Raw genomic sequence first — 19,920 nt, forward strand, 5'->3', positions numbered from 1 at the left:
TTACTGAGCCATAAAAAAGAATGATATTCTGACATTTGCAACAACATGGATGAACCTAGAGGGTATTATGTTTAGTGAAACAGGTCAGACAGAGAAACACAAATACTTTATATTATCACCTATATGTGGAATCTAAAAAGAAAACGAATGTATGTAACAAAACAGAAATAGAGAACAAACTGCTGGTTACCAGCAGGGAGAGGGAAGTGGGGAGGGGTAAAATAGAGTTATGGGATTAAGAGACACAAACAACTATGTATAAAATAAATAAGCAACAAGGATATATTGTGCAGTACAGGGAAATATAGCCATTATTTTGTAGTAACTTTAAATGGAGTATAACCTATAAAAATATTGAATTGCTATGTTGTACACCTGAAACTAATATAATATTGTCATATAATCAACGATACTTCAATAAATAAAATAATAAAATAAAAAAATTTAAAGAATGGGCAAAACTAATAAATGGTAATATAAATTAAAAAAAAAAAAAAAGAATTACTAGCCCAGGGGAATCTGATATGATTGCTGGACAGCTTGAAGGGTCCCTTTAGGTAAGTGATCATGAATTTAAAGTGAACAGTAATCATGGTTGTGTGTTTTCCTCCAACCATGTTCATTGCAAAAATGCTGAAACTCAGTAGGCAGAGATCTAGATTAAATCTAGGGTTATGATTTAGCCAAGAAAGTAAAATGAACTGAAAAGGTGGTAAGGGAACTGGGGGGAAATGCAAGGGAGTGGTTTTAATTACTGACCATGAAACAAACTGAGTAGGCGGGTGGGAAGTAAGGACAAGAGAGAATGGGTGACATTCTCTCATTTAAAATTTTTTTAAAATAAAGGTAGGAATGTGATGGCTGGAGAGTGCGGCATATTGAGATAACAGAGTTGCAGTTATTGGTAATATAAGACAGAAGCTATGAAGGGAGCAAGTGACTGAGGAAAGGTGAAATTACTGTAGGAGAGGAGGGCAAGAACTGAGAGACCAGATATTCAAAGGATCATCTATGTGAATACTAAAATCACAAGAATTATGACAGAAGTATTGCTAGAGTGGTAGAAAGCCTGGAGCTGAAATTTGACTGCAACAAGGAGTAGTAGTGTATGGTATAATCTGATGTGAGGTGCAAAACTGAAAGTTTTGAGAATGGGAGGAAGAAAAGCCTAGAAACAGCTATGAGAAGCACGAAGGGCATCTATTCCGGCAAAGGTCCCAGTGGTACGAGGAGAGTAAGAGACAAAACAGCCACCAGCAGCCATATCCTGTATTCTGCCCACCACACTCCCACACACACACCATCTTTTCTCATTTTCCTTTGCTTCTTGGATGTCACCATCTGACTCATCAAAAACTACCAAAAAGAAGTGAGAAAATTCAAAACCCTCTGATACATCAAAGGTATTTTTTTAATATCATGATTGATTCATTCCCTATGTAGATCAAGCTGTTGTATTGTTACTAAATGGTTTTCCAGTCCTTGGCAAAGTATAGAATTTTCAAAATTTTGTAACTTAAAAGATATATGTTAGGGACTTCCCTGGTGGTCCAGTGGCAAAGAATCCGCCTTACAATGCAGGGGACAGGGGTTCGATTCCTGGTCAGGGAACTAAGATCCCACATGCCACGGGTCAACTAAGCCCGCGTGTCACAACTACTGAGCTCACGTACCTCAATTAGAGAGCCTGCATGCCGCAAACTACAGAGCCCACGCGACCTGGAGCCCACGCGCCACAACTAGAGAGAGAAAGCCCACAGGCCACAACTAGAGAGAAGCCCGCGTGCGGCAACTAGAGAGAAGCTCGTGCATCACGACGAAGAGCCCTCATGCCCCCACGAAGTTCCCGAGTGCCACAACTAAGACCTGACGCAACCAAAAATAAATAAATAATAATAAATCTTAAAAAAGATATATGTTAAGGGCTGGGGGGGGGCGGGGACTCCTTGTTTGATGTTACATGACATCACAGAATCCATAACAGAACTAGAATGATCTTAGAAATCTTTCCAGTCTAACCCCTTAATTATTAATTACACATGAGGAAATTGATGCACAAAGAGATTGTGATTTGCGCACACAAAGTACACAAGAAAATACATAGTAGCAAAATTCAGGTCTCTGACTCCTGAATTCAGGGATAGTTCAGTAAAACTCCATTGCTTCCTAGTAAACCGAGAGGCAGAGCTGAGGCAGAAAACAACGAGCTTCTGACTCCAAAAGCCCAAAATAAGACTTAATTTTGTTTAGGGCCTTAAGGTTTACATTGTGCTTCCACAGTTGTACCTTCTCCCTTGGTGAATTATCATCACCTCCACAGAATAACTGACTGCTTCTCAGAGTGACATCCCCTCACAAAGTACCTTCCACTCTTTCCTTTCACACCGCTTCCCTCACGAGCTGCCTCACTCACTCTTCTCCACTTTTGTTGACGGCACACGTCCATTAAATGCAGCTGTATAACCACGTCACTGCATCTACTGATTACCCACAATCGCCACCTTTGTTTAACAAATATTAAGTGAACATCCACTTCATGCAAAACCCCGCGCTGTGAAGGATTCCAAGGGGCCCTGCTCTTGTGAAGCTTACGACTTCTTTGGGAACAAAAGCAAGTAGACAAGTAGACAAGAAAACCACCCGCGAAGGTGGCAACAAGTGCTCTAACGGAGGTCTAACTGTATGCGAAGGAGCAGGGAAGTCTCCCCGCCACAGTGACCGCCACCCTCCGAGAACCACCACCATTTCTGAGGGACCGCCGGCTCCGGCCCAGTCATCCCTCACTCTGCCCCTTGATTGTCCGCCTCGTCACCTCACTGCCCTTTCTGGAACCTTCACTCATCTCCGGAACTGTTCTACTTTGTACCTCACACCGCGTGGCCGTCCTCTCTCCCTCAGCCTCGGAGGCTGTTCCTCCCCATCGCCTTAGCAGGTCTCCCCTACCCACCTCTGTCCCCTGAAGGTACCACCGTCGGCCCCCTACGGCTCCCCAATCTGTCCCTCGCTCCCTCAGGTGTCTGCGGGTCCTCACGCAGGTGCTTCAGCCCCTCGACCCCTCGCTCAGCGCGACGCTCTCGCTCCACCTCCTTCCCAGGCTCCGGCGCAACGAGGCCCCGCCCCCGGGTCACCTGACCGCCCTGATGCTCCGCCCACTGAGCAGCCGGCGCTGGGCGATCGCGGGGCCCAGGCTTCCTCGGATGCCGCCGCCACGGCCGCCTTGCAGGGGCTTCGGGGTTCCGGGCAGCGGTTGAGGTCGCCGCCGCCTCCGCCCGGACTAGACAGCGCTGCGGCCGCACCCGTCTGCCCCACCTCATAAGGGCCTGTGACCTCACCCGGCCGGGGGTCGACGGCCTGGACACGAGTGGCGGGGCTCATCTCCGAGCTTTCCTTCTTGCACCCTGGACCTCGATTTCTCCCTGCATCCTACGCGCTCTCTGCTCTTCTGGTAGCTGTGTTCATTCCCTGGTCCGCTGTCCTTCCCCATCTGATCCCATTTCAATGTTATCTTCTATCCATCGTTTGAACACCTCCCGCGCTCCCTTTCTCCTAAAACATTCCATCCTGCGCTACTATTACTTAGTAATGGACAGTGGCTCCAAGCTGTTTGTCCCACAACCTTACTGAGATTTGTTCTAGGCTGCCCTTCAGAGGACTAACTCTACTTTTGGAACAGATACTTTGTTTTTTTGCTGAAAATCAACTTTTCTTTTCATGCATCATGCAGATGAAATGATATTGGTGAAAGAAAATACACAAAGCAATTGTTCATGGCTTTCCGCAGGAGTCCCTAAAACGTCGTATGAATCCAATTCGATGAAATTAATCGTCTTTAAGGCTTGTTAAACTAAAGTTGTAAATGCTCGGTCAAGCAGAGTGTTTTGAAAATAGCCCACGATTTAAAGTATCTTTTCTTTACAAACATATAGGTAAAATTGTTCACATTGATCGATCCAACCTGAGCTCTCCATTATTTACATGTGGTGAACAGCATGTGCTTTAGAGACAGATGAATCCAAATTCAAATCCTGTTTATTCATTGCACCTGGTGGGGCAAATTACCCATGCTATCTAAGCCTCACTTTTCCCTGGATTGTGATAATTCAAAACTGTATGTATAGTACTCAATATGTTACCATAGTTAATTCCTTCAGGGATACTGCTATGATCATTTGTACCTTAAACCCTGCTCTGTAGACATTCTTTAGTACGTTCAAAATGTATACAGTTTATCTCCCTAAATAGTCTATATGTAATCTGAGTGCTGAGACCATGTCTTTTATTTCTGTAAACACCCCACTCTCCATTCCCTACTTCCCCACGCCCCCCACCTTGTTTACAGTCACCTCTATTAATAATTCATCCCATTTTCCAACAATTCATAAAGCATCAATTTCAAATGTGTAAGGACTAATGGCTGCAGTCTGTATGCTGATCAATAGACTATGAATGCTTTAAAAATCTTGAACACTTGTAGTTTTTTTAGCACTGAATCTATTCATGAGCTAGTTAAGTACTGTATTAGTCATAGACATCCCCCCCAATAGCACCAAGTATATATTAGTTAGGATTAGATTCTTTTGCCAGTAGCAGAAAATTCCTAAATAATAGTTGACTAAGTGAGACAGAATTTTGTTTCTCTCTCACATTCAAGAGGTTCAGAGATAGTCACTCCAGGGCTAATGTGTACCATAGTTGCACGTACATAGGCTTCTTCTATTGTATTGTTCCAATGGTTTCTGTTCCAGGGGTGATTTAATGGAGCTACCTCAGGGTATCTTTCAATCAAACTAAAGACTCTAAAAATTTTAAGGTTATGCTTCTCAGATCTTCTCATTTAAACAATAGGGCTTCTAAAAAGCTGAAGGCTTTTTTCCTTCGGCAGAAGCTCAAGGTAGAGAAAGATTTATCTCAAAGATATTTATGGATATGGCTTTTATCTCATGGACTGAACCCCAGTAAAATTCACAGGAAATTCACAATTTTAAAAGAGAATTGTACTGTCAGAAACACTGCCAGCTTGGCCTTAAAGAGACAGAGTACAGAAAGAAAAGAGGCCTTTGGACCCTCATGTTCTATGAGCAGGGAGCAGGCTGAGAAAACTATTTAGGTGCAAACACGGGCTACCTTTCATGAAAAAAGGATGACTTAGAGGGTGTAACAAAGAGCCTACAGGGTAGAACCTAGAGCCATGGAGAATTATTCTGAGGCCTTGAAGGTGGAACTGCAAACCTGTACCTGAGTGAATTTGAGAATTGCAATGGACCAGGAACTTCTGTGCACCTCCTGTTTTCTGTCTGTTGGAACAGGAGTGTCTGTAGTAGTTATCCCATCTATCCCACCATTTTACATTGGTTGTTGTAGGAAGGAAGCATATAGCTTTTTTCTTTAGTTCACAGGACTTCAGGTTGAGAGGTACTCAAGTAGCTGTATATGAGGAATTCACCCAAGAAGCCTATCTACCCCTGGATATATTTAGAGGATAAGACTCTGGACTTTGAGCTGATGCTTGTTAGTTTGCGACCTTGGGAGCTTCCTGGGGTGAAATCTGAAACCAGCCCCCCACATGAAGGGCAGGGAGAGACCAAAGAAAGAAAGAGGCAGACCACTCCACATTGGTAGGTGGCAGGTTTAATAAGCAAGGGAACTTACATACGAGGCTTGTCTTGGGAGGCTGCAAGACAAGTAGATCTCTGCACCCACCCACCAGAACCCTGAAAGTTTATATAGAGGCTCTGGGAAGTAGGAAGGGGCAGTATAGGGGTAGAGGATTAAGAAGTACAAACTATTATGTATAAAGTAAAAGTACAGCACAGGGAATATAGCCAATATTTTAAAATAACTATAAATGGAGTATAACCTTTAAAAATTGTGAATCACTCTATTGTAACTTATATAATATTGTACATCAACTATACTTCAATAAAAATTTTTTTTTAATTTTAAGTTTATATAGAGGCTTTAACTAGGTTCAGTCATATATAACATCTGGACAGTCTCAACAACACCTTACTGTCTCAAGGCTACGTCCTTGAGAAAGTTCCCACTGTGGAAACAGTACAGTAGGCAAAATGTATATGCCAAGGACAGGCGAGGAAGTGAGGAAGCTCCAGTTGGCCAGGTTCAGCTTGTGGGTCATCCAGCAGTCTCATCTTCTTGATTACCTCCTCCAACAATGCTGTAATAGGGTAAGACTTGGGGGGCTTGGAAGGGGTGAGTTTATTTTGCATGTGGGAGGACTATAAATTTGTGACCATGGGACTTCCCTGCTGGTCCAGTGCGTAAGACTCTGCGCTCCCAATGCAGGGGGCCCGGGTTTGATCCCTGGTCGGGGAACTAGATCCCGCATGCATGCCACAACTAAGAGACCACATGCCACAACTGAGTCCACATGCCGCAACTAAGAAGTCCACATGAACAACTAAGAAGTCTGCATGCTGCTGCAGCAAAGAGCCCGAATGCTGCAGCTAAGACCCAGCACAGCCAAAATAAATAAATAAATAAATAAATAAATATTTTTAAAAAATAATAACTTGTGACCAGAGGGTGGACTGTGATGATTTTAAAATATGTCCACAAATACTTTGATGCTTGTATTAGTTTTCCATTGCTACTGTAGCAAATTACCACAAACATCATGGTTTGTGGTAAAAAGCAGCAATTTTTTACCTTACATTTATGGAGGTCAGAAGTCCTAAATGGGTCTTACAGGGCTAAAATCAAAGGCTGCATTCCTTCTGGAGGCTCTAGAGGAAAATCCATTCTTACCTTTGCCAGCATCTAAAGGCTGTGTGTTCATTCCTTGACACATGGCCATATCACTCTGACCTGCTTCCATCATTACATTTACTACTCTCATTCTGATCCTCTTGCCTTCCTCTTATAAGGACTCTTGTGATTAAATTAATCCTACCCAGATAATCCATGATAATTTCCCTATCTCAAGATACTTAATTACATCAGCAAAGTTCTTTATTCCATGTAAGGTAGCATATTCACTGGTTCTGGGGATTAAGATATGGATATTTTTGGCTGGGGGTGGGAGTAGTCACAGGCAATGATTTTGTCTACCACAAAGTTCTTCTTTTCAAGAAGTGGCATCTAGTTCCCTCCCCTTGAATGTGGGCTAGATTTAGTGAGCTATTTATAGTAAAGAGTATGGCAGAGTGATGATGTGACACTTAAAAAAACTAAGTAATAAAAGACATTGCAGCTTTCTCCTTGCTCTCTCTTGGATTACTCACTTGTGGAAAAGCCAGATGACATGCCACGTGAACACTCAAGCAGTCCTATGGAAATGTCCTATTGTCAATAGCCAGCATGGAACTGATGCCTCCTGCCAACAGCCATGTGAATAAACCATCCTGGGAGAGGATCCTCCAGCTCCTTTGAGCCTTCCGTTGACTGCAGCTCTGGCCAACAGCTTGACTACAACCTCTCGAGAGACTCTGAGACAGAACCACCCAGCTAAGCCATTCCTGAATTCCTGAACACAGAAACTGCAAGATAGTGTTTGTTGTTTTAAGCTGCTAAAATTGTGTGGTAATTTGTCATACACCAGTAATCCCCTAGGTCACATCTTGATCCATGATGTCTGCTTACAGTCTAGCCATCATCTCTACATTCCAGCCTGCAGGAAGAAGGAAGGGGAGAAGAAAGTCATGCTCCCTCCCTTAAGTGGCACTTACTGGAAGTTGTGTGCACCTCTTTCATTAACATCTGTCAACAATGGCCATCACACACCTAGCTTCAAGAGAGGCTAGGAAACAGTATTTATTCTGAGCAGCCATGTGGCCAGCTAAAAATTAGGAGTTCTAATACTATGTGAGAAGGTGAAAACAGATACTGGAGCACAATTAGCCATCTCTGTCACAGTGGGTGATTATAAGGCTAAGGAAAAGTAAAGTCTGGCATCCATCCATCAACAGTTTTCCTTTTTCTTAACAAAATATTTCCATCGGCCATCACATGATATTTATACAGGCATCACTCTGACCTCTCCAAAGAATCATGCCTATTGTGCTTGAGTCACAAAAAAACTAATATATTAGGTAAAACACAATGAATTGTGAAACTTTTTCCTTTCAAAGATATTTTCAGGGACACTGTTAAAGAATAATTTACAATGGAGGTTTTGCCTAAAGTCTCTTAAATTTCCTAAATTTTGCTTTCTAGATACTTACATTCCGTGAGCATTCTTTGGTATACTGTCAGAAAATACACAGCTAATGAAAAATATTTCCTCTATGCAAGAGGTTGGAGAGACATCACTATGACATTAGCAGCTGCAAGGAACATGGTCATGTTCCTGATCTATACTTTTCCTTTCGCACACAATCCATTCTTGGATACCCACAGTAAGTGGATTTTAAAAATTTTAGTTAACAGTATGGTTAACCCCGATCAAAAGGTTTAAAACTGCCTCCTTGTGTGTGTGCTTTAATCAAACTAAAACAAATTAGGAAAATGTATTTCCAGAATATATTATATTACAAAACCAAATAGAAATTATTTTTCAACAAGTATTAAATAGCTTATCTGCAAAGAATATATTATTGTTTCCTTACATCATTGTGAAAAATGAGGGCATTGTAATTCCAAGAGAATCCGCTTATAATTGGTCCCAGTGGTCATTAGATGTCTATTATAATAGAATTCAAACTACAGAGGTCAAGAGTTAAAGGATTACACATATACTTGACATATTGCTTTCCATTTCTTTTTCACATAAAGTCCTCCATTTTCATCCATTTAGTCATCAGTTACCATGACGTAAATAAAACACTGAATCTTACAAAATTTCACCATATAAGGACTCAGTCTAGGTTCACATAATCTTTTTATGATGTCATGTACTGTATTGTGTTTTTAAAAATGTACATTATGTAAGGAATGTAAGACTCAAAGGCAAAGATAATAGATGTTCTATAAAGTACTTCAATGCCACACTGTCAGTGCTTAATAAGTTTTAAATAGCAAAAAGTGAAGTTACAAATTCAGGCAAAGATAATAAATGTTCTATAAAGTACTTCAATGCCACACTGTCAGTGCTTAATAAATTTTAAATAGCAAAAAGTGAAGTTACAAATTCTAAAGTCTTATTCTGGCATCCTATTGGATGATACTGTTAATAATTAAGATTTTGATCCTATCTCCTGTGAATTAATGCAGTAAGAGTATTTTCTTGCTTCAGCTTGGTACACACAAAAGGTTTTCTTCTATGCCGGCCAAGTATCCTGTTAGCGGTTTTTTTTCCCTGTGATTCTGATGTATTACTTCTTTTAGTTTTTCATGGGAATTTGTGGCTGTGAGTGAACCCAACAAGCCTGTGATTACTTAACTTGGAAAATGGATTGACAGTAGACTTTCATTTTGTGTGGGTAGATATTTGGTTTTCTTAATCTATCAGCCAAGGTATGTTCTTAATCTTTTAGTAACTGAGCTGACTTATTGTAAACTTCTTTCTAAGCCAGAAAGAATAGGTATGTGATTCCTTAAATCAGTGGTTCTCAAACCTGAGCATGCAAAAAAATCACCAGGGGGACTTAGATCATCTGGTCCTAGGGCCAACACTTCGAAACCCACTGCCTTAAATAAAAGTTGGGCATTTAAATGGTCCTGTAAGTAATTTGCCATTAAGCCTTTATTTTACTAATTTATGCTTCCTGCAAACAAAACCTAGACTAAATTGACAGTCTGGTCTGTTGAGATTATACAAGTTCCTAAAAAATCTCCAATTAAAAAAAAAAAACAACTCTGACTCTCATAACAGTAAAAATGTACTCATTTTGTTACTAAAGTCTAAAGAAAAGCTCTAGGTTCCAAAACTAACTTCAGTTCCCAGAATCATCATCATTCTGTTACATTTGGAAGCACGCTTGTTCTAAAATAATCATTTGTAAGTCAGTGACACTTACTCTTATTCACCCAAAGGAAACAGAAATAACAACACAGGAAGCACTGGGCAGCCTTAAGCCAATTCTTTTTGGAAAGCACATTTAATTCACCGTTGCACAACTCAGACAGAGGAGGTGGTTAGTAAGTCAGGAAGTCACGTAGGTAATTTCAACCAGGAATATTTAACAAAGAGAAGTATCTTGAAATCATGGATGGTCTAGGAATATCTGAGAGGTAAAGAACTGACTTCTTATGTGACAACTTGTCAGGAATGTTCAAAATTTCCCATTATTGTCCACAGACCCTGAGATTGAATGTAAAATATCTCCAAAAGAGCTAGGCACAAATAACTTCTTCGGGCTGTTTTGTCTGAGGCTAAAATACTATTTTGATGTTGACCCTACACAATGCCAAAACTGACTGCTGTTTGCTATCTCGGGAACACAGCTACAGCTTCTCCCCTCATACAAACAGTACTGATCTTCAAAGACTATGAGCCTCATTCCAGAAGCTCAGACAAGATTCTTACTGTTTGTTTCATCCTTTGAATACATGTTCCTCCTCCTTTGATACAGTTTCTTCATATAAACCATTTTATCTAAAGAAAGTGACCAACTGTTACTCCAGTGGAGTCTTTTCTCAGTAGCCAAAGGTTATAGTTAGATTCTAAACTTCTTGGATTCATGATCATCCCTCCCCATTTATCCCTCTACAACATAACCATCCTCAACAGGAAGGTGTAATCCATGAGTGAGGCAGGGCTCGGTCATCTGTCCTGGTCCTAATCCCAAGGCTTATTCTCAATGTTAACACATGGATACAGAAGACACATTTCAGCTAGTTCTTATGGAGTCCTCTTCCCCAATTCGTGGATGAAACCATGTGCAAAGTGAACAAAGAAATAATAACTAAGTGGAGCTTAAGTGCTACATCAGAAGATGTAACTACCAACAAAAGTTGGAAAAGGGGTTCTGTGAGACGATAGAATGAAGCTTTTTCATTGAGAAAGGTGATATGCGATGACATCTGCTCTTGCCAGAGCCAGGTCTCCCAACTGAAAAAACAAACAGTATCAACATCCCACAGAATCCTGACTGCATGTTTGATGCCACAGTAAGTCCCAGCATCACAGACTGTTGATACTGAAAGATACCTCCTAGACTGGCTGGTCCAAACCCATCATTTTTCAAACTAGAAAACTGAGCCCCAGGGAAAAGAAAGTAACTTGCTTTAATTAAGGTTAAAGTTCCTTAGCTGCAACACTGAGGCCAGGACTTAGATTTTCTGACCATCAGACCACTGTTTTTAGGCCCTTCCCTTTTTCTTGGGGAGTGGTGGTGGTGGTTAACGTTGAACGAATGTAAACGCCAATGGAGTTTTTCTGCTTTTGCTAGAAAAAAAGAACAGCCCCTTTACCTCCTCCTGCTTGGGAAAGGTCCAGCATGTCCATGTGTCCATCCCCACAGGCTTCAGGGATGAGAGAGCCCTTACAGACCCAGCAACTGGGCAGCAACTTGCTATGAATGATGCCAAGTGGGAGTGTCTGCATCCAGCCCAAGTCTGTGTGGCTTTTCACCCTTTTCTTCTTCATCATCAAATTACAAATATAATGCAAGTGTGTTTATATCTATGCTCCTTTAGATTAAACAAGCCTCATCATGGTTTCAGGTGCCCCAATGAGAAAAATAAAACAAAATTGCACTGTGGCCTCTCAGATTAAAGACTGAGTTAAAATGAGGTTGCCTGGCCTATAGGAGAATGGGCCACACATGCTGATACGACTGGCCCATCATTCCACCCTGGCACTTATGCCCAGCAGACTCAAAGACCCATGGGAATGACTCCTTCACTAGACACCCAAGAGGTAGATAAATGCAATCAGCCCCATGGGTGGATGTAGCACACAGAAGCACAGGGGTGGGTGTGTGGAGGTGCCGTGGACAAGAGACAGAAGGCCTGAAGGGTGAGGCCAGACCTCTGGCTCTAACCATAGCACTCTCCCTGGAAGGAAAAGCTTCTGGTCATGAGAGAAATTCCCAGTATGTAGCAAATGTCTATAGTAGTGAGAGGGTGGAATAGGAGGTAAAGAGGTGTTGCTGGTCTAAGGGTGCCACACTTTTTCTACACGAATCACTAGGGTAGAGCTGTCAATGAGGCAAATCTGAAGGGTTATGATTATGAACTGGGGAACTCGGGCACCTTAACCCCAGGCCATGCATGACCCGTGGGTGACCCTGCCATCCTCACTCCCAACAGACTGAAGAATAGGTAGCAAGGACTTCCTTTAGGAGAGAACCATGCTGGACTGAGGTGATGGCCAAGACAGGCAGCTCTGATGGTTCAGCTCTCCCTGGATTTCTCCTTCTGCCTGAGGGAAGGGAGAGGAGCTAGGGGCATGGATGACACAGCAAGGCTGCAAAGCCTGGCAGTTCCTACCAGAGCTGCTGAGAGTCAGGCCCAGGAACCATAAACACAGGGTAAACCAAGGTCCCTTCCTCTGAAATGAGAGGCCTTGGCCCTGCCCTCCTCTTTAAGAGAATGGCCTGAGAAGGAAAGCTGGCTTCCCACTGAGGTAATGAAGAATACCTGCTCAGGTACGTAGGTCACCCTCAGGTTAAGCAGGAAGACTCCCTGAAGGAGGCGTTCTGAGGACAAAGGCTGAGGAGCTCTGCTTATCTGGGACACATCACAAGTTTTAAGTTACACACTCTCCCACACGCAGCACACTCACACGCACACACACACAGAGACCCACATTCTTCCAACCCACCCCACTCCAAGCCCCCAATTCCGCCCCACAGGTATTGCCCCTGTAAACACGACAGCAGAGACACCCACAATCCTGGGACAGTCTGATAGTGATCTGAGGTTGACTGCTTGTCATTAAGTGCCCCGATAGGTGATGTTGGTGAAGGTGGACGTGGCCTCTTTATACAGTGGGTTGTTGGCCTGCGGAGAGAACAGAAAAATGTCTTACAGTGAATTCCTCAATTCTTCCCTACCCTCAGGGTTTACATGTCATCTGAGATGTTTACCCAAGACACTCTTCTCTGGGATACACCATCGATGGACAGCTTGACGCTCATAGTACTCACACATTTGCTCTTAAGGAGGGAATGGATAGGAAATAAGAGGAGAGAGAAAGTGGAATGCTATCCTGCCACCATGCCTAAGGGGTTAAATTCAGCCCATCACTTTTGGTGAAACCAAAACACTTCAAGATAGCTTTTAGCCAGTATTTCCTATTTCCTCCCTCCCTATGAACTCTCTCTTTTGCCCTTCTCCCCTTTTTTCTTTGTTGTGACTGTGTGGGCAGAGAAGAGAAATGTAGCAGGCGGTGGTTGGAACATATAGGACCACATTTGCTCAAATAATTCTTAATCTGTTTTCATCTCATCCCTCAAGCACTACCCACAAACTGTCATGTTATCAGGAGAAAGGTCCTCACAATAATTTGGTTTCCCAAATTATTTTCTAACAAAATGTGACAAATCCCATTAGGTCTAGTAGTCCTTAGTGGTAGCCTCAAGAAACAGAGCACATTCTCATGTGCCTCAGAGAGTCAGGATTTCTACATCATCCGAACAGAAACATTCCAGTTTCTTGGGACCCTTGAGTACGATGGCCTGAGGTCACCATCCAATGCGAACAAACTTTCAGCCTAACCTCAGATATTCAGGGAGTCGGTCATTTGGAAGGTCCGGAAAAAAGTTAAAATGTGGAACATGAGCCAAAGGAGAACAGAGTAAACTTAAGTATATAGAAGGTTGTCAATAAATGCTTGTTTGATTGGATTCAATCAGGATAAACTTCAGGGAGCATACTTTTAAGAGGCTGACCCAAAATAATTCCTATCATAACCTAACTCCCTCCCACAATCAGGGAAGCTGCTTAACTTCTCTATACTCAGTTTCTTTGTTTATAAAATGGGAATAATAATGTCACCTACCACACAGGGCTGTTACAGAGATGAAATAAATTAATACATAAAAAGCAATTAGAACAGTTCCTGGTACATGGTAAATCCTCAGTAAATGTTAGTTATTATTATCTGTCTCTGTTTGTGTTTAATGCTTTCATCAGTATATAATGTATTACTATATGTCCTCAGTGTAGGATTCTCAAGTTTGTTCTGTCTCCCTCACTCAGAGAATAAGTTTCCTTTTCATCACTTCGCAGTGTCCAGAGCAGAGCTGAGCCCTATCTGTGCTCAGTTGGTACTCACTGATGCGGCAGAGAGAGAATCAGGTGGTTTCCAAGAAGCATAAGGACAACAGGACAGTTAGACCATCTCTCAGTTTCCAGAACAGAGGTTAACTGGGAAACTATGGTGCTGGCTGAAGCTGGCCACCCTAAATAAGCATCTGCTGCTTCCTCTTGAGACTCTTGAACCAGCGACTCAAGAAAATGCCCAGCTCAGCCCAGCCTCTTACTGTGTCCCATTTGGCTCTGGCTCTCTCTTCCTCAAATTTAGCAAACTCCTTCCGGTCATGGATGGTGATGAGGAGCTTCCAGATGAGCAGAGTAGCAAGGCCGATGAGCAGAATGGCCCCCATCACTGAAAGCAGGACCACCAGGATGTCAGGACCCTTGGGACACTCTGTCAGGAGAGAGCACAGAGCAGGGTGGTTGGCAATGGAACAGGAATCATTCGAATTGGCTATAAATAAGATCTTCTTGACAAAGTAATAAAGTATTGGGTTGGCCAAAAAGTTCGTTCGGGTTCTTCTGGTGGATGTTATGAAAAACCCGACCGAACTTTTTGGCCAACTCACACTAGAAAGTTATCTGAAGGGAACAGGACTTATAAAATAAGCCAATTAATTTTTTAAAGGAGGGGGGTGCAAGCTTTAGAGCAGCAATAATCTGTCCTGATTGTTTTAAATCAGAGGTTGTTAGTTGGTCACCCACAGGTGGAATCTAGCCTACTCTGTGTGAGTTCACACAATTGGTTTTTGTTTTTTAATTTTTTAAAATAAATTTATTTATTTTTGGCTGCATGGGGTCTTTGTTGCTGTGCGCGGGCTTTCTCCAGTTGCGCAAGCGGGGGCTACTCTTCGTTGCGGCGCGCGGACTTCTCATTGCGGTGGCTTCTCTTGTTATGGAGCACAGGCTCTAGGCACGCGGGCTCAGTAGTTGTGGCGCACGGACTTAGCTGCTCCGCGGCATGTGGGATCTTCCCAGACCAGGTCTAGAACCCGTGTCCCCTGCATTGGCAGGCGGATTCTTAACCACTGCACCACCAGGGAAGACCCACACAATTGTTTATTAAAAATTTGATTTTGTGGGCAACATTGAATAATCAGGAGATTCTCCCCTTGGAATTTCAGATTCTTCTTCTCTTTAAAAAAAAAAGTCAAAAGACCTAGAAACACCGAACCTAAATTTTTATAGGGTTGTAAATGGCTAGGGCTGAGGAGCAGCTGCCCCTTTTAGATGGGACATGTTTTTTAGTTTGCCAGACTCCTCACTACTCTCTCTTTTCTCCACTAAACAGAGGCAAAATGTGACTTGTCGTTGAGTCTGTGCCACTGTGGGCTCTGGAGCCAGACTGCCTGGGTGTGAATCCTGGCTTTCCACTTACTCTACTATGTGACCTTTGATAAATTATTTAAGCTTTCTGGGTGTCTGTTTCCCATTTCTCCATCTCTAACAGTAATAGCCCTGACTTCAAAAATTTATTATGAGGAATAATTAAGTTAAATATATTGAAAGAACTCAGAAGAGTGCCTGGCAGAGTCAGTGCTCAATAAATATCAGCTACCATTATTACTGGTGTCCCTGTTTTCCCTAATTTACTTACCCAGCTCCTGTAGGCATTTGAGTTAGTTGCCCTAGTTCAGATATTTAACAGCCCCGAGGGCTGGGAACCAATGACCATTTTAGCATACTTTGAGACTAGGAGGTCTGCCAGCCAAGACAATATTTTGGGTTTCTTCCCAAAATATTTAGTCATCCAAAATCCTAACCCTATTGAGAACCGACTTCCTGTTCAATCCCAGTCAACAACCAACAAAAACAGAGGCACGTCACCCCTCTGAGGGCCAAGACGAGCTTGCTCTGAACAGCTCTGCTTCCTATCAACCACAGACGTCTGATGAGTGACCTCGCTCCGGTAACTTCCCAGGTGTTATGTAATTAGGTGTTTGTATATGTGAGTATTGATGGGCCTGGACAGGAGTCACACCTACTTTCCACAGTGTCTCCCACCTTCTTCTCTAAACATATACACCATGCTCACCACACACTACCCAAAAACAGCCACCACCAGAATCCAAGCTGGCTATTTCCCATCCCACCAAATTACAACCTGTCTATAATTAAAGAAATGTCTGGAGAGAGGCTGTGAGGTTCCAGTGTCTGAGGTCCTAGGAGTGAAGGGCCCCTGTTCTTCTGGAAAAAGCAGTTACGAATTCTCTGGAAGACTGAGGTAGGGCTGCCCCTCAGACCTCAAAGTGGAATCTCTTCAATGTTACATGTCAGTACAGGCAGGACAGGTAGAATGCCAGATCTTCAGGGGAAAAATTAAATCTCTTAACCGTCTGTCCTGAAGAGGGTGGATGGCAGGCTTCCTGGAAGCAGACACAAGATCAGGTGGTCTCTGGAGGGTCCTCCCAGCCACAGTGATGATGACCCAAGGTCAGGGAAGACAGGGTAGGGTCAGCAGACTTGACAAACAAAAGTACAGGAAGTCCAGTTAAATTTGAATTTCAGATAAATAACAAATAACTTTTTAAGTATGTACCACATATTGCATGGGACATATTGTATTTTATCAGGCAACACTATCTGGAAGTGATGAGGGCTCAGCTCAGGGGAGCTCATACCCTGAGGGCTGAACACCACTTGGCCAATGCCAAACTCTGGTGGTGCCCTCTTCACTGCCCTGCAGTGGCTCAGCCCTTCAAAAAGGACATCTGCAAGGGCATGAGTCAGGGAAGAGAATGAGAATAATCTCCTCCTACACTCAGGGCCCCAGACGCTGCCTTCTACTAAAAGCCAGAGACCCTGAAAATGATTGGAGGTTGGGGTGAGAGGAGAGGCAGAACTTGGAATTCCAGGATGGCAAGGTAGGAAACGTAGGTCTAGGGTCCCATCTCCTAATGTGGAGGAAGGGGTCTACTGGCAGTAAGCCTAAAAAGTTACCCTCCGCTCTGTTAACTAGTTACGTGTTACCATCCCAGTTGTCATCATCTTCGTTCCCCACAACTCCAGGCAGTAGATGCCAGTCTCAGAATACCAGGTCAAATGATTTTGGTAAGTGATACAGCAGGAGCACCAGCCGGATTGTTATAACAAAGAGATGAAGTAATGTTAAACCCCAAAGCAAGAACACACTGTCCTTCTGTAATGAGAAGGGACAATGGTACAGATCAGGAGGTTGTGGAAAAATCCATTTAATGTGTTAACACAGGTGGATGGGAAAGTGTGAGGAAGTCACGGCCAAACTAACCTACATCTGCTCCCCCAGAGAGATATACCCAGACTCTTCCCTCTCCACTTCCCCACGCCAGCCTTCCCTGAGTCACAAAATAAAACTAAGGTGATGCCCTTTCCTTACCTTCCTTCTCCCTTATAAAGGGTGAGAGTTCTGGAAAGGCTGATGAACAATACCACAAATGGGGACCCCATGCTTTCCTCTACCCACGGGGACAGCAACACCCTGGGTGACATAGATGTAGCCCTCTTCCCACCTTCAACCCCTCCCTTCTTTAAGCAGCTAAAATTCTCCCAACAGACATTAAGATGTATATAAGTCTGTCTGTCTCCTAGGAATAATCAGTCCTATTAATTCATTCAAAAACTGTGTATTAAGTATCTTCTCTGTAAATGACTGAGCCAAGTATGGGGCTGTAACAGTAGATAAGACCAACACCATTCCTGTGTTCATGGAACTTATGATCAGCTGAGGGAGACTGGTGATTAAAGAAGCAATTTGATAGTGTGATGAAGGGCCATCTAAAGGGAAGCACAGCTGCTGTGAGAATCAAACAGGTCACCAAATCTAGCCATCGGAATGGAGGCTGGAGGAGGTCTGAGATGGCTCATCAGGGGACGTGATATATCTAAAGCAGAGGCATTCAAACACTGGAGAATTTATCACAATTACCAGGAGCATTAACAAAGAACACAGAGGCATAGGCTTGTGGAAGTAAGACAGGGCTCAGGACTCTGGATTTTTTAACAAGGGAACATACAAAAGTTTGAGAACCACTGCCCTAAAGCAGGGGCCAGCAAACGACAGCCAGTAAGCCAAATGCAGCTGGCCACCTATTTTTGTAAACGCAGCCAGACCCCTTCATTTGCATATAGTCTATGGCTGCTTTCCTGCTACTGTGTCAGAGTTGAGTAGTCACAGCAGAGACCATCTGGCCCACAAAGCCTAAAATATTTAATATCTGGCCCTTTACAGAAAAAGTTTGCTAGCCACTGGTCTAAAGAATGATTTGAAGGAATTCCTACGGCTGTAAAGAATGTCCAGTGACCAACTGATTTACCCTCTGCCTTCAGAAATTGTTTCTTCACTCCCGAAAGTTCTTACCCACCCCTCCCATCCCCAACGGCCGTCATACTGTAGCCTTTATCCCTCTGCAGTGTCATGACCGATTTACATGCCTCTCTCCCCCGTGGTCTGTGAGTACCACATCCGCCTTATTTACTGTTATATCCCCAGCACCTAGCCCACTGCCTGATATATAATAAGTACTCAAAAATATTGTCAAATGATTCATCACTTAGTCCGTTGTTTAAGGGAAAGAAAGGAGATGAAGGAAATAAGGGGAAGCAAGCAAATCTACCATGCTGGATGGTGACAAACCTGTGGTGGGTCTGTGTATGACGGGATGAGCTCTCCTGCTTCCAGAGGGTCTTGAGAACAAGAGGTAACTTTTCAGCGTTCAAGGCAGCCTTGGGCTGGTGCCTCAAACCCTTAACCACATCTTGTGGTGAAGCTGGCAAGGGCAGCTTGCCCTCAAACCTCAGGCCTTCCTCTGAAGCGGCAAGCAGGTTGCTCTCGGCAACCATTTAACTTTTAGAAGAGCAGATGCCTTGTGCTGGAAAGTGCTAGAATTGAAATTCCCTACTTCTTAACATTATCACCTCAAAAAACACCATGCTATATATACTCTGTTCCTTGATGAGCTCCATACCTCCCTTCTTCCTCTCCTTACCCACCTTCTTATTTTTCTATCTCCTAAATTAGCAAGTCATTTCTTGCTAATATTTGTATTTATATACCCCCCACACCCAGATAACAGGCCCTGACTTATCACTTGTAAGGTCAGGTTTAATCTGGCTGCTCTGTTTAAGAGGAGTGATGGGTGGAAATAACTGCCTGATATTGCTCTCCCTCTCCCTGTGGGGCAGGGTCGGGACCCTCAGGGTTCACTCACCGGGCTCTTCTACCACGTACAGGATGGACTTCCCACTGGAGTCTTCGTAGTACTGGAATCTGACGACACAGTCCTCTTCATTCTTGTAGGTACAATTCACAGCATCCTTTCCAGTGTCCTCTGGGGGAGGCGGAAAGATGGGAGAATGAAAAACAAGTCAATTCCGGAAAGATGGAGCCACCTCCAAAGCCAGTCATGGGACGTCTGGGAAAGCACGTGACAGGAAACCGTATGCCTGACATTAGGCAAGATGCCTAGATTCGACAGGGCTGTGGTGCCTGGCAATTGCCTCTAGATGACCCTCGCTGATGTACTTTGTCCCTCACAGGCCCTTTTCGGTTCTTATTCTTTCCTCTGGAAGGGACATGACATAAAAGTATTACATAAGCTGATTCAAAACCTGGCTCTATCACCTACCAGCTATGTGATCTTGGCTAAGTTACTTGGCCTCATCGAACCTCTCTCGTCTTCTAATCGAAGAAAAGATACCCTCACTCACAGGGATGGTTGAGAATCAAACAGCATGAAGTAAACTACCTAACACACAGTGGGCTTTCCCTTCCCCCTCTTTCCTTTCTCTGCTTGCTCAATGAGTCTCAATAGTTTGTTTACTCAGCCCTTATATTTCTTCTAT

General features: G+C 43.3%; 1 protein-coding gene across 1 annotated transcript in view; it reads right to left on the bottom strand.

The window, feature by feature from the left end:
- Positions 1-9,976: 9,976 nt before the first annotated feature.
- Positions 9,977-19,920, bottom strand: part of ITGB3 (integrin subunit beta 3) — a 55,379-nt gene continuing 45,435 nt past the window's right edge. Inside the window, 3 exon segments of the mRNA XM_082443119.1 lie at positions 9,977-12,843; positions 14,328-14,494; positions 19,287-19,406. Of these exon segments, the coding sequence (XP_082299245.1) occupies positions 12,778-12,843; positions 14,328-14,494; positions 19,287-19,406 (353 nt within the window). The 3' untranslated portion in view covers positions 9,977-12,777.

Source organism: Balaenoptera physalus (assembly GCF_965194825.1).
Source record: "Balaenoptera physalus genome assembly, chromosome: 20".
Lineage (NCBI taxonomy): Eukaryota > Metazoa > Chordata > Mammalia > Artiodactyla > Balaenopteridae > Balaenoptera > Balaenoptera physalus.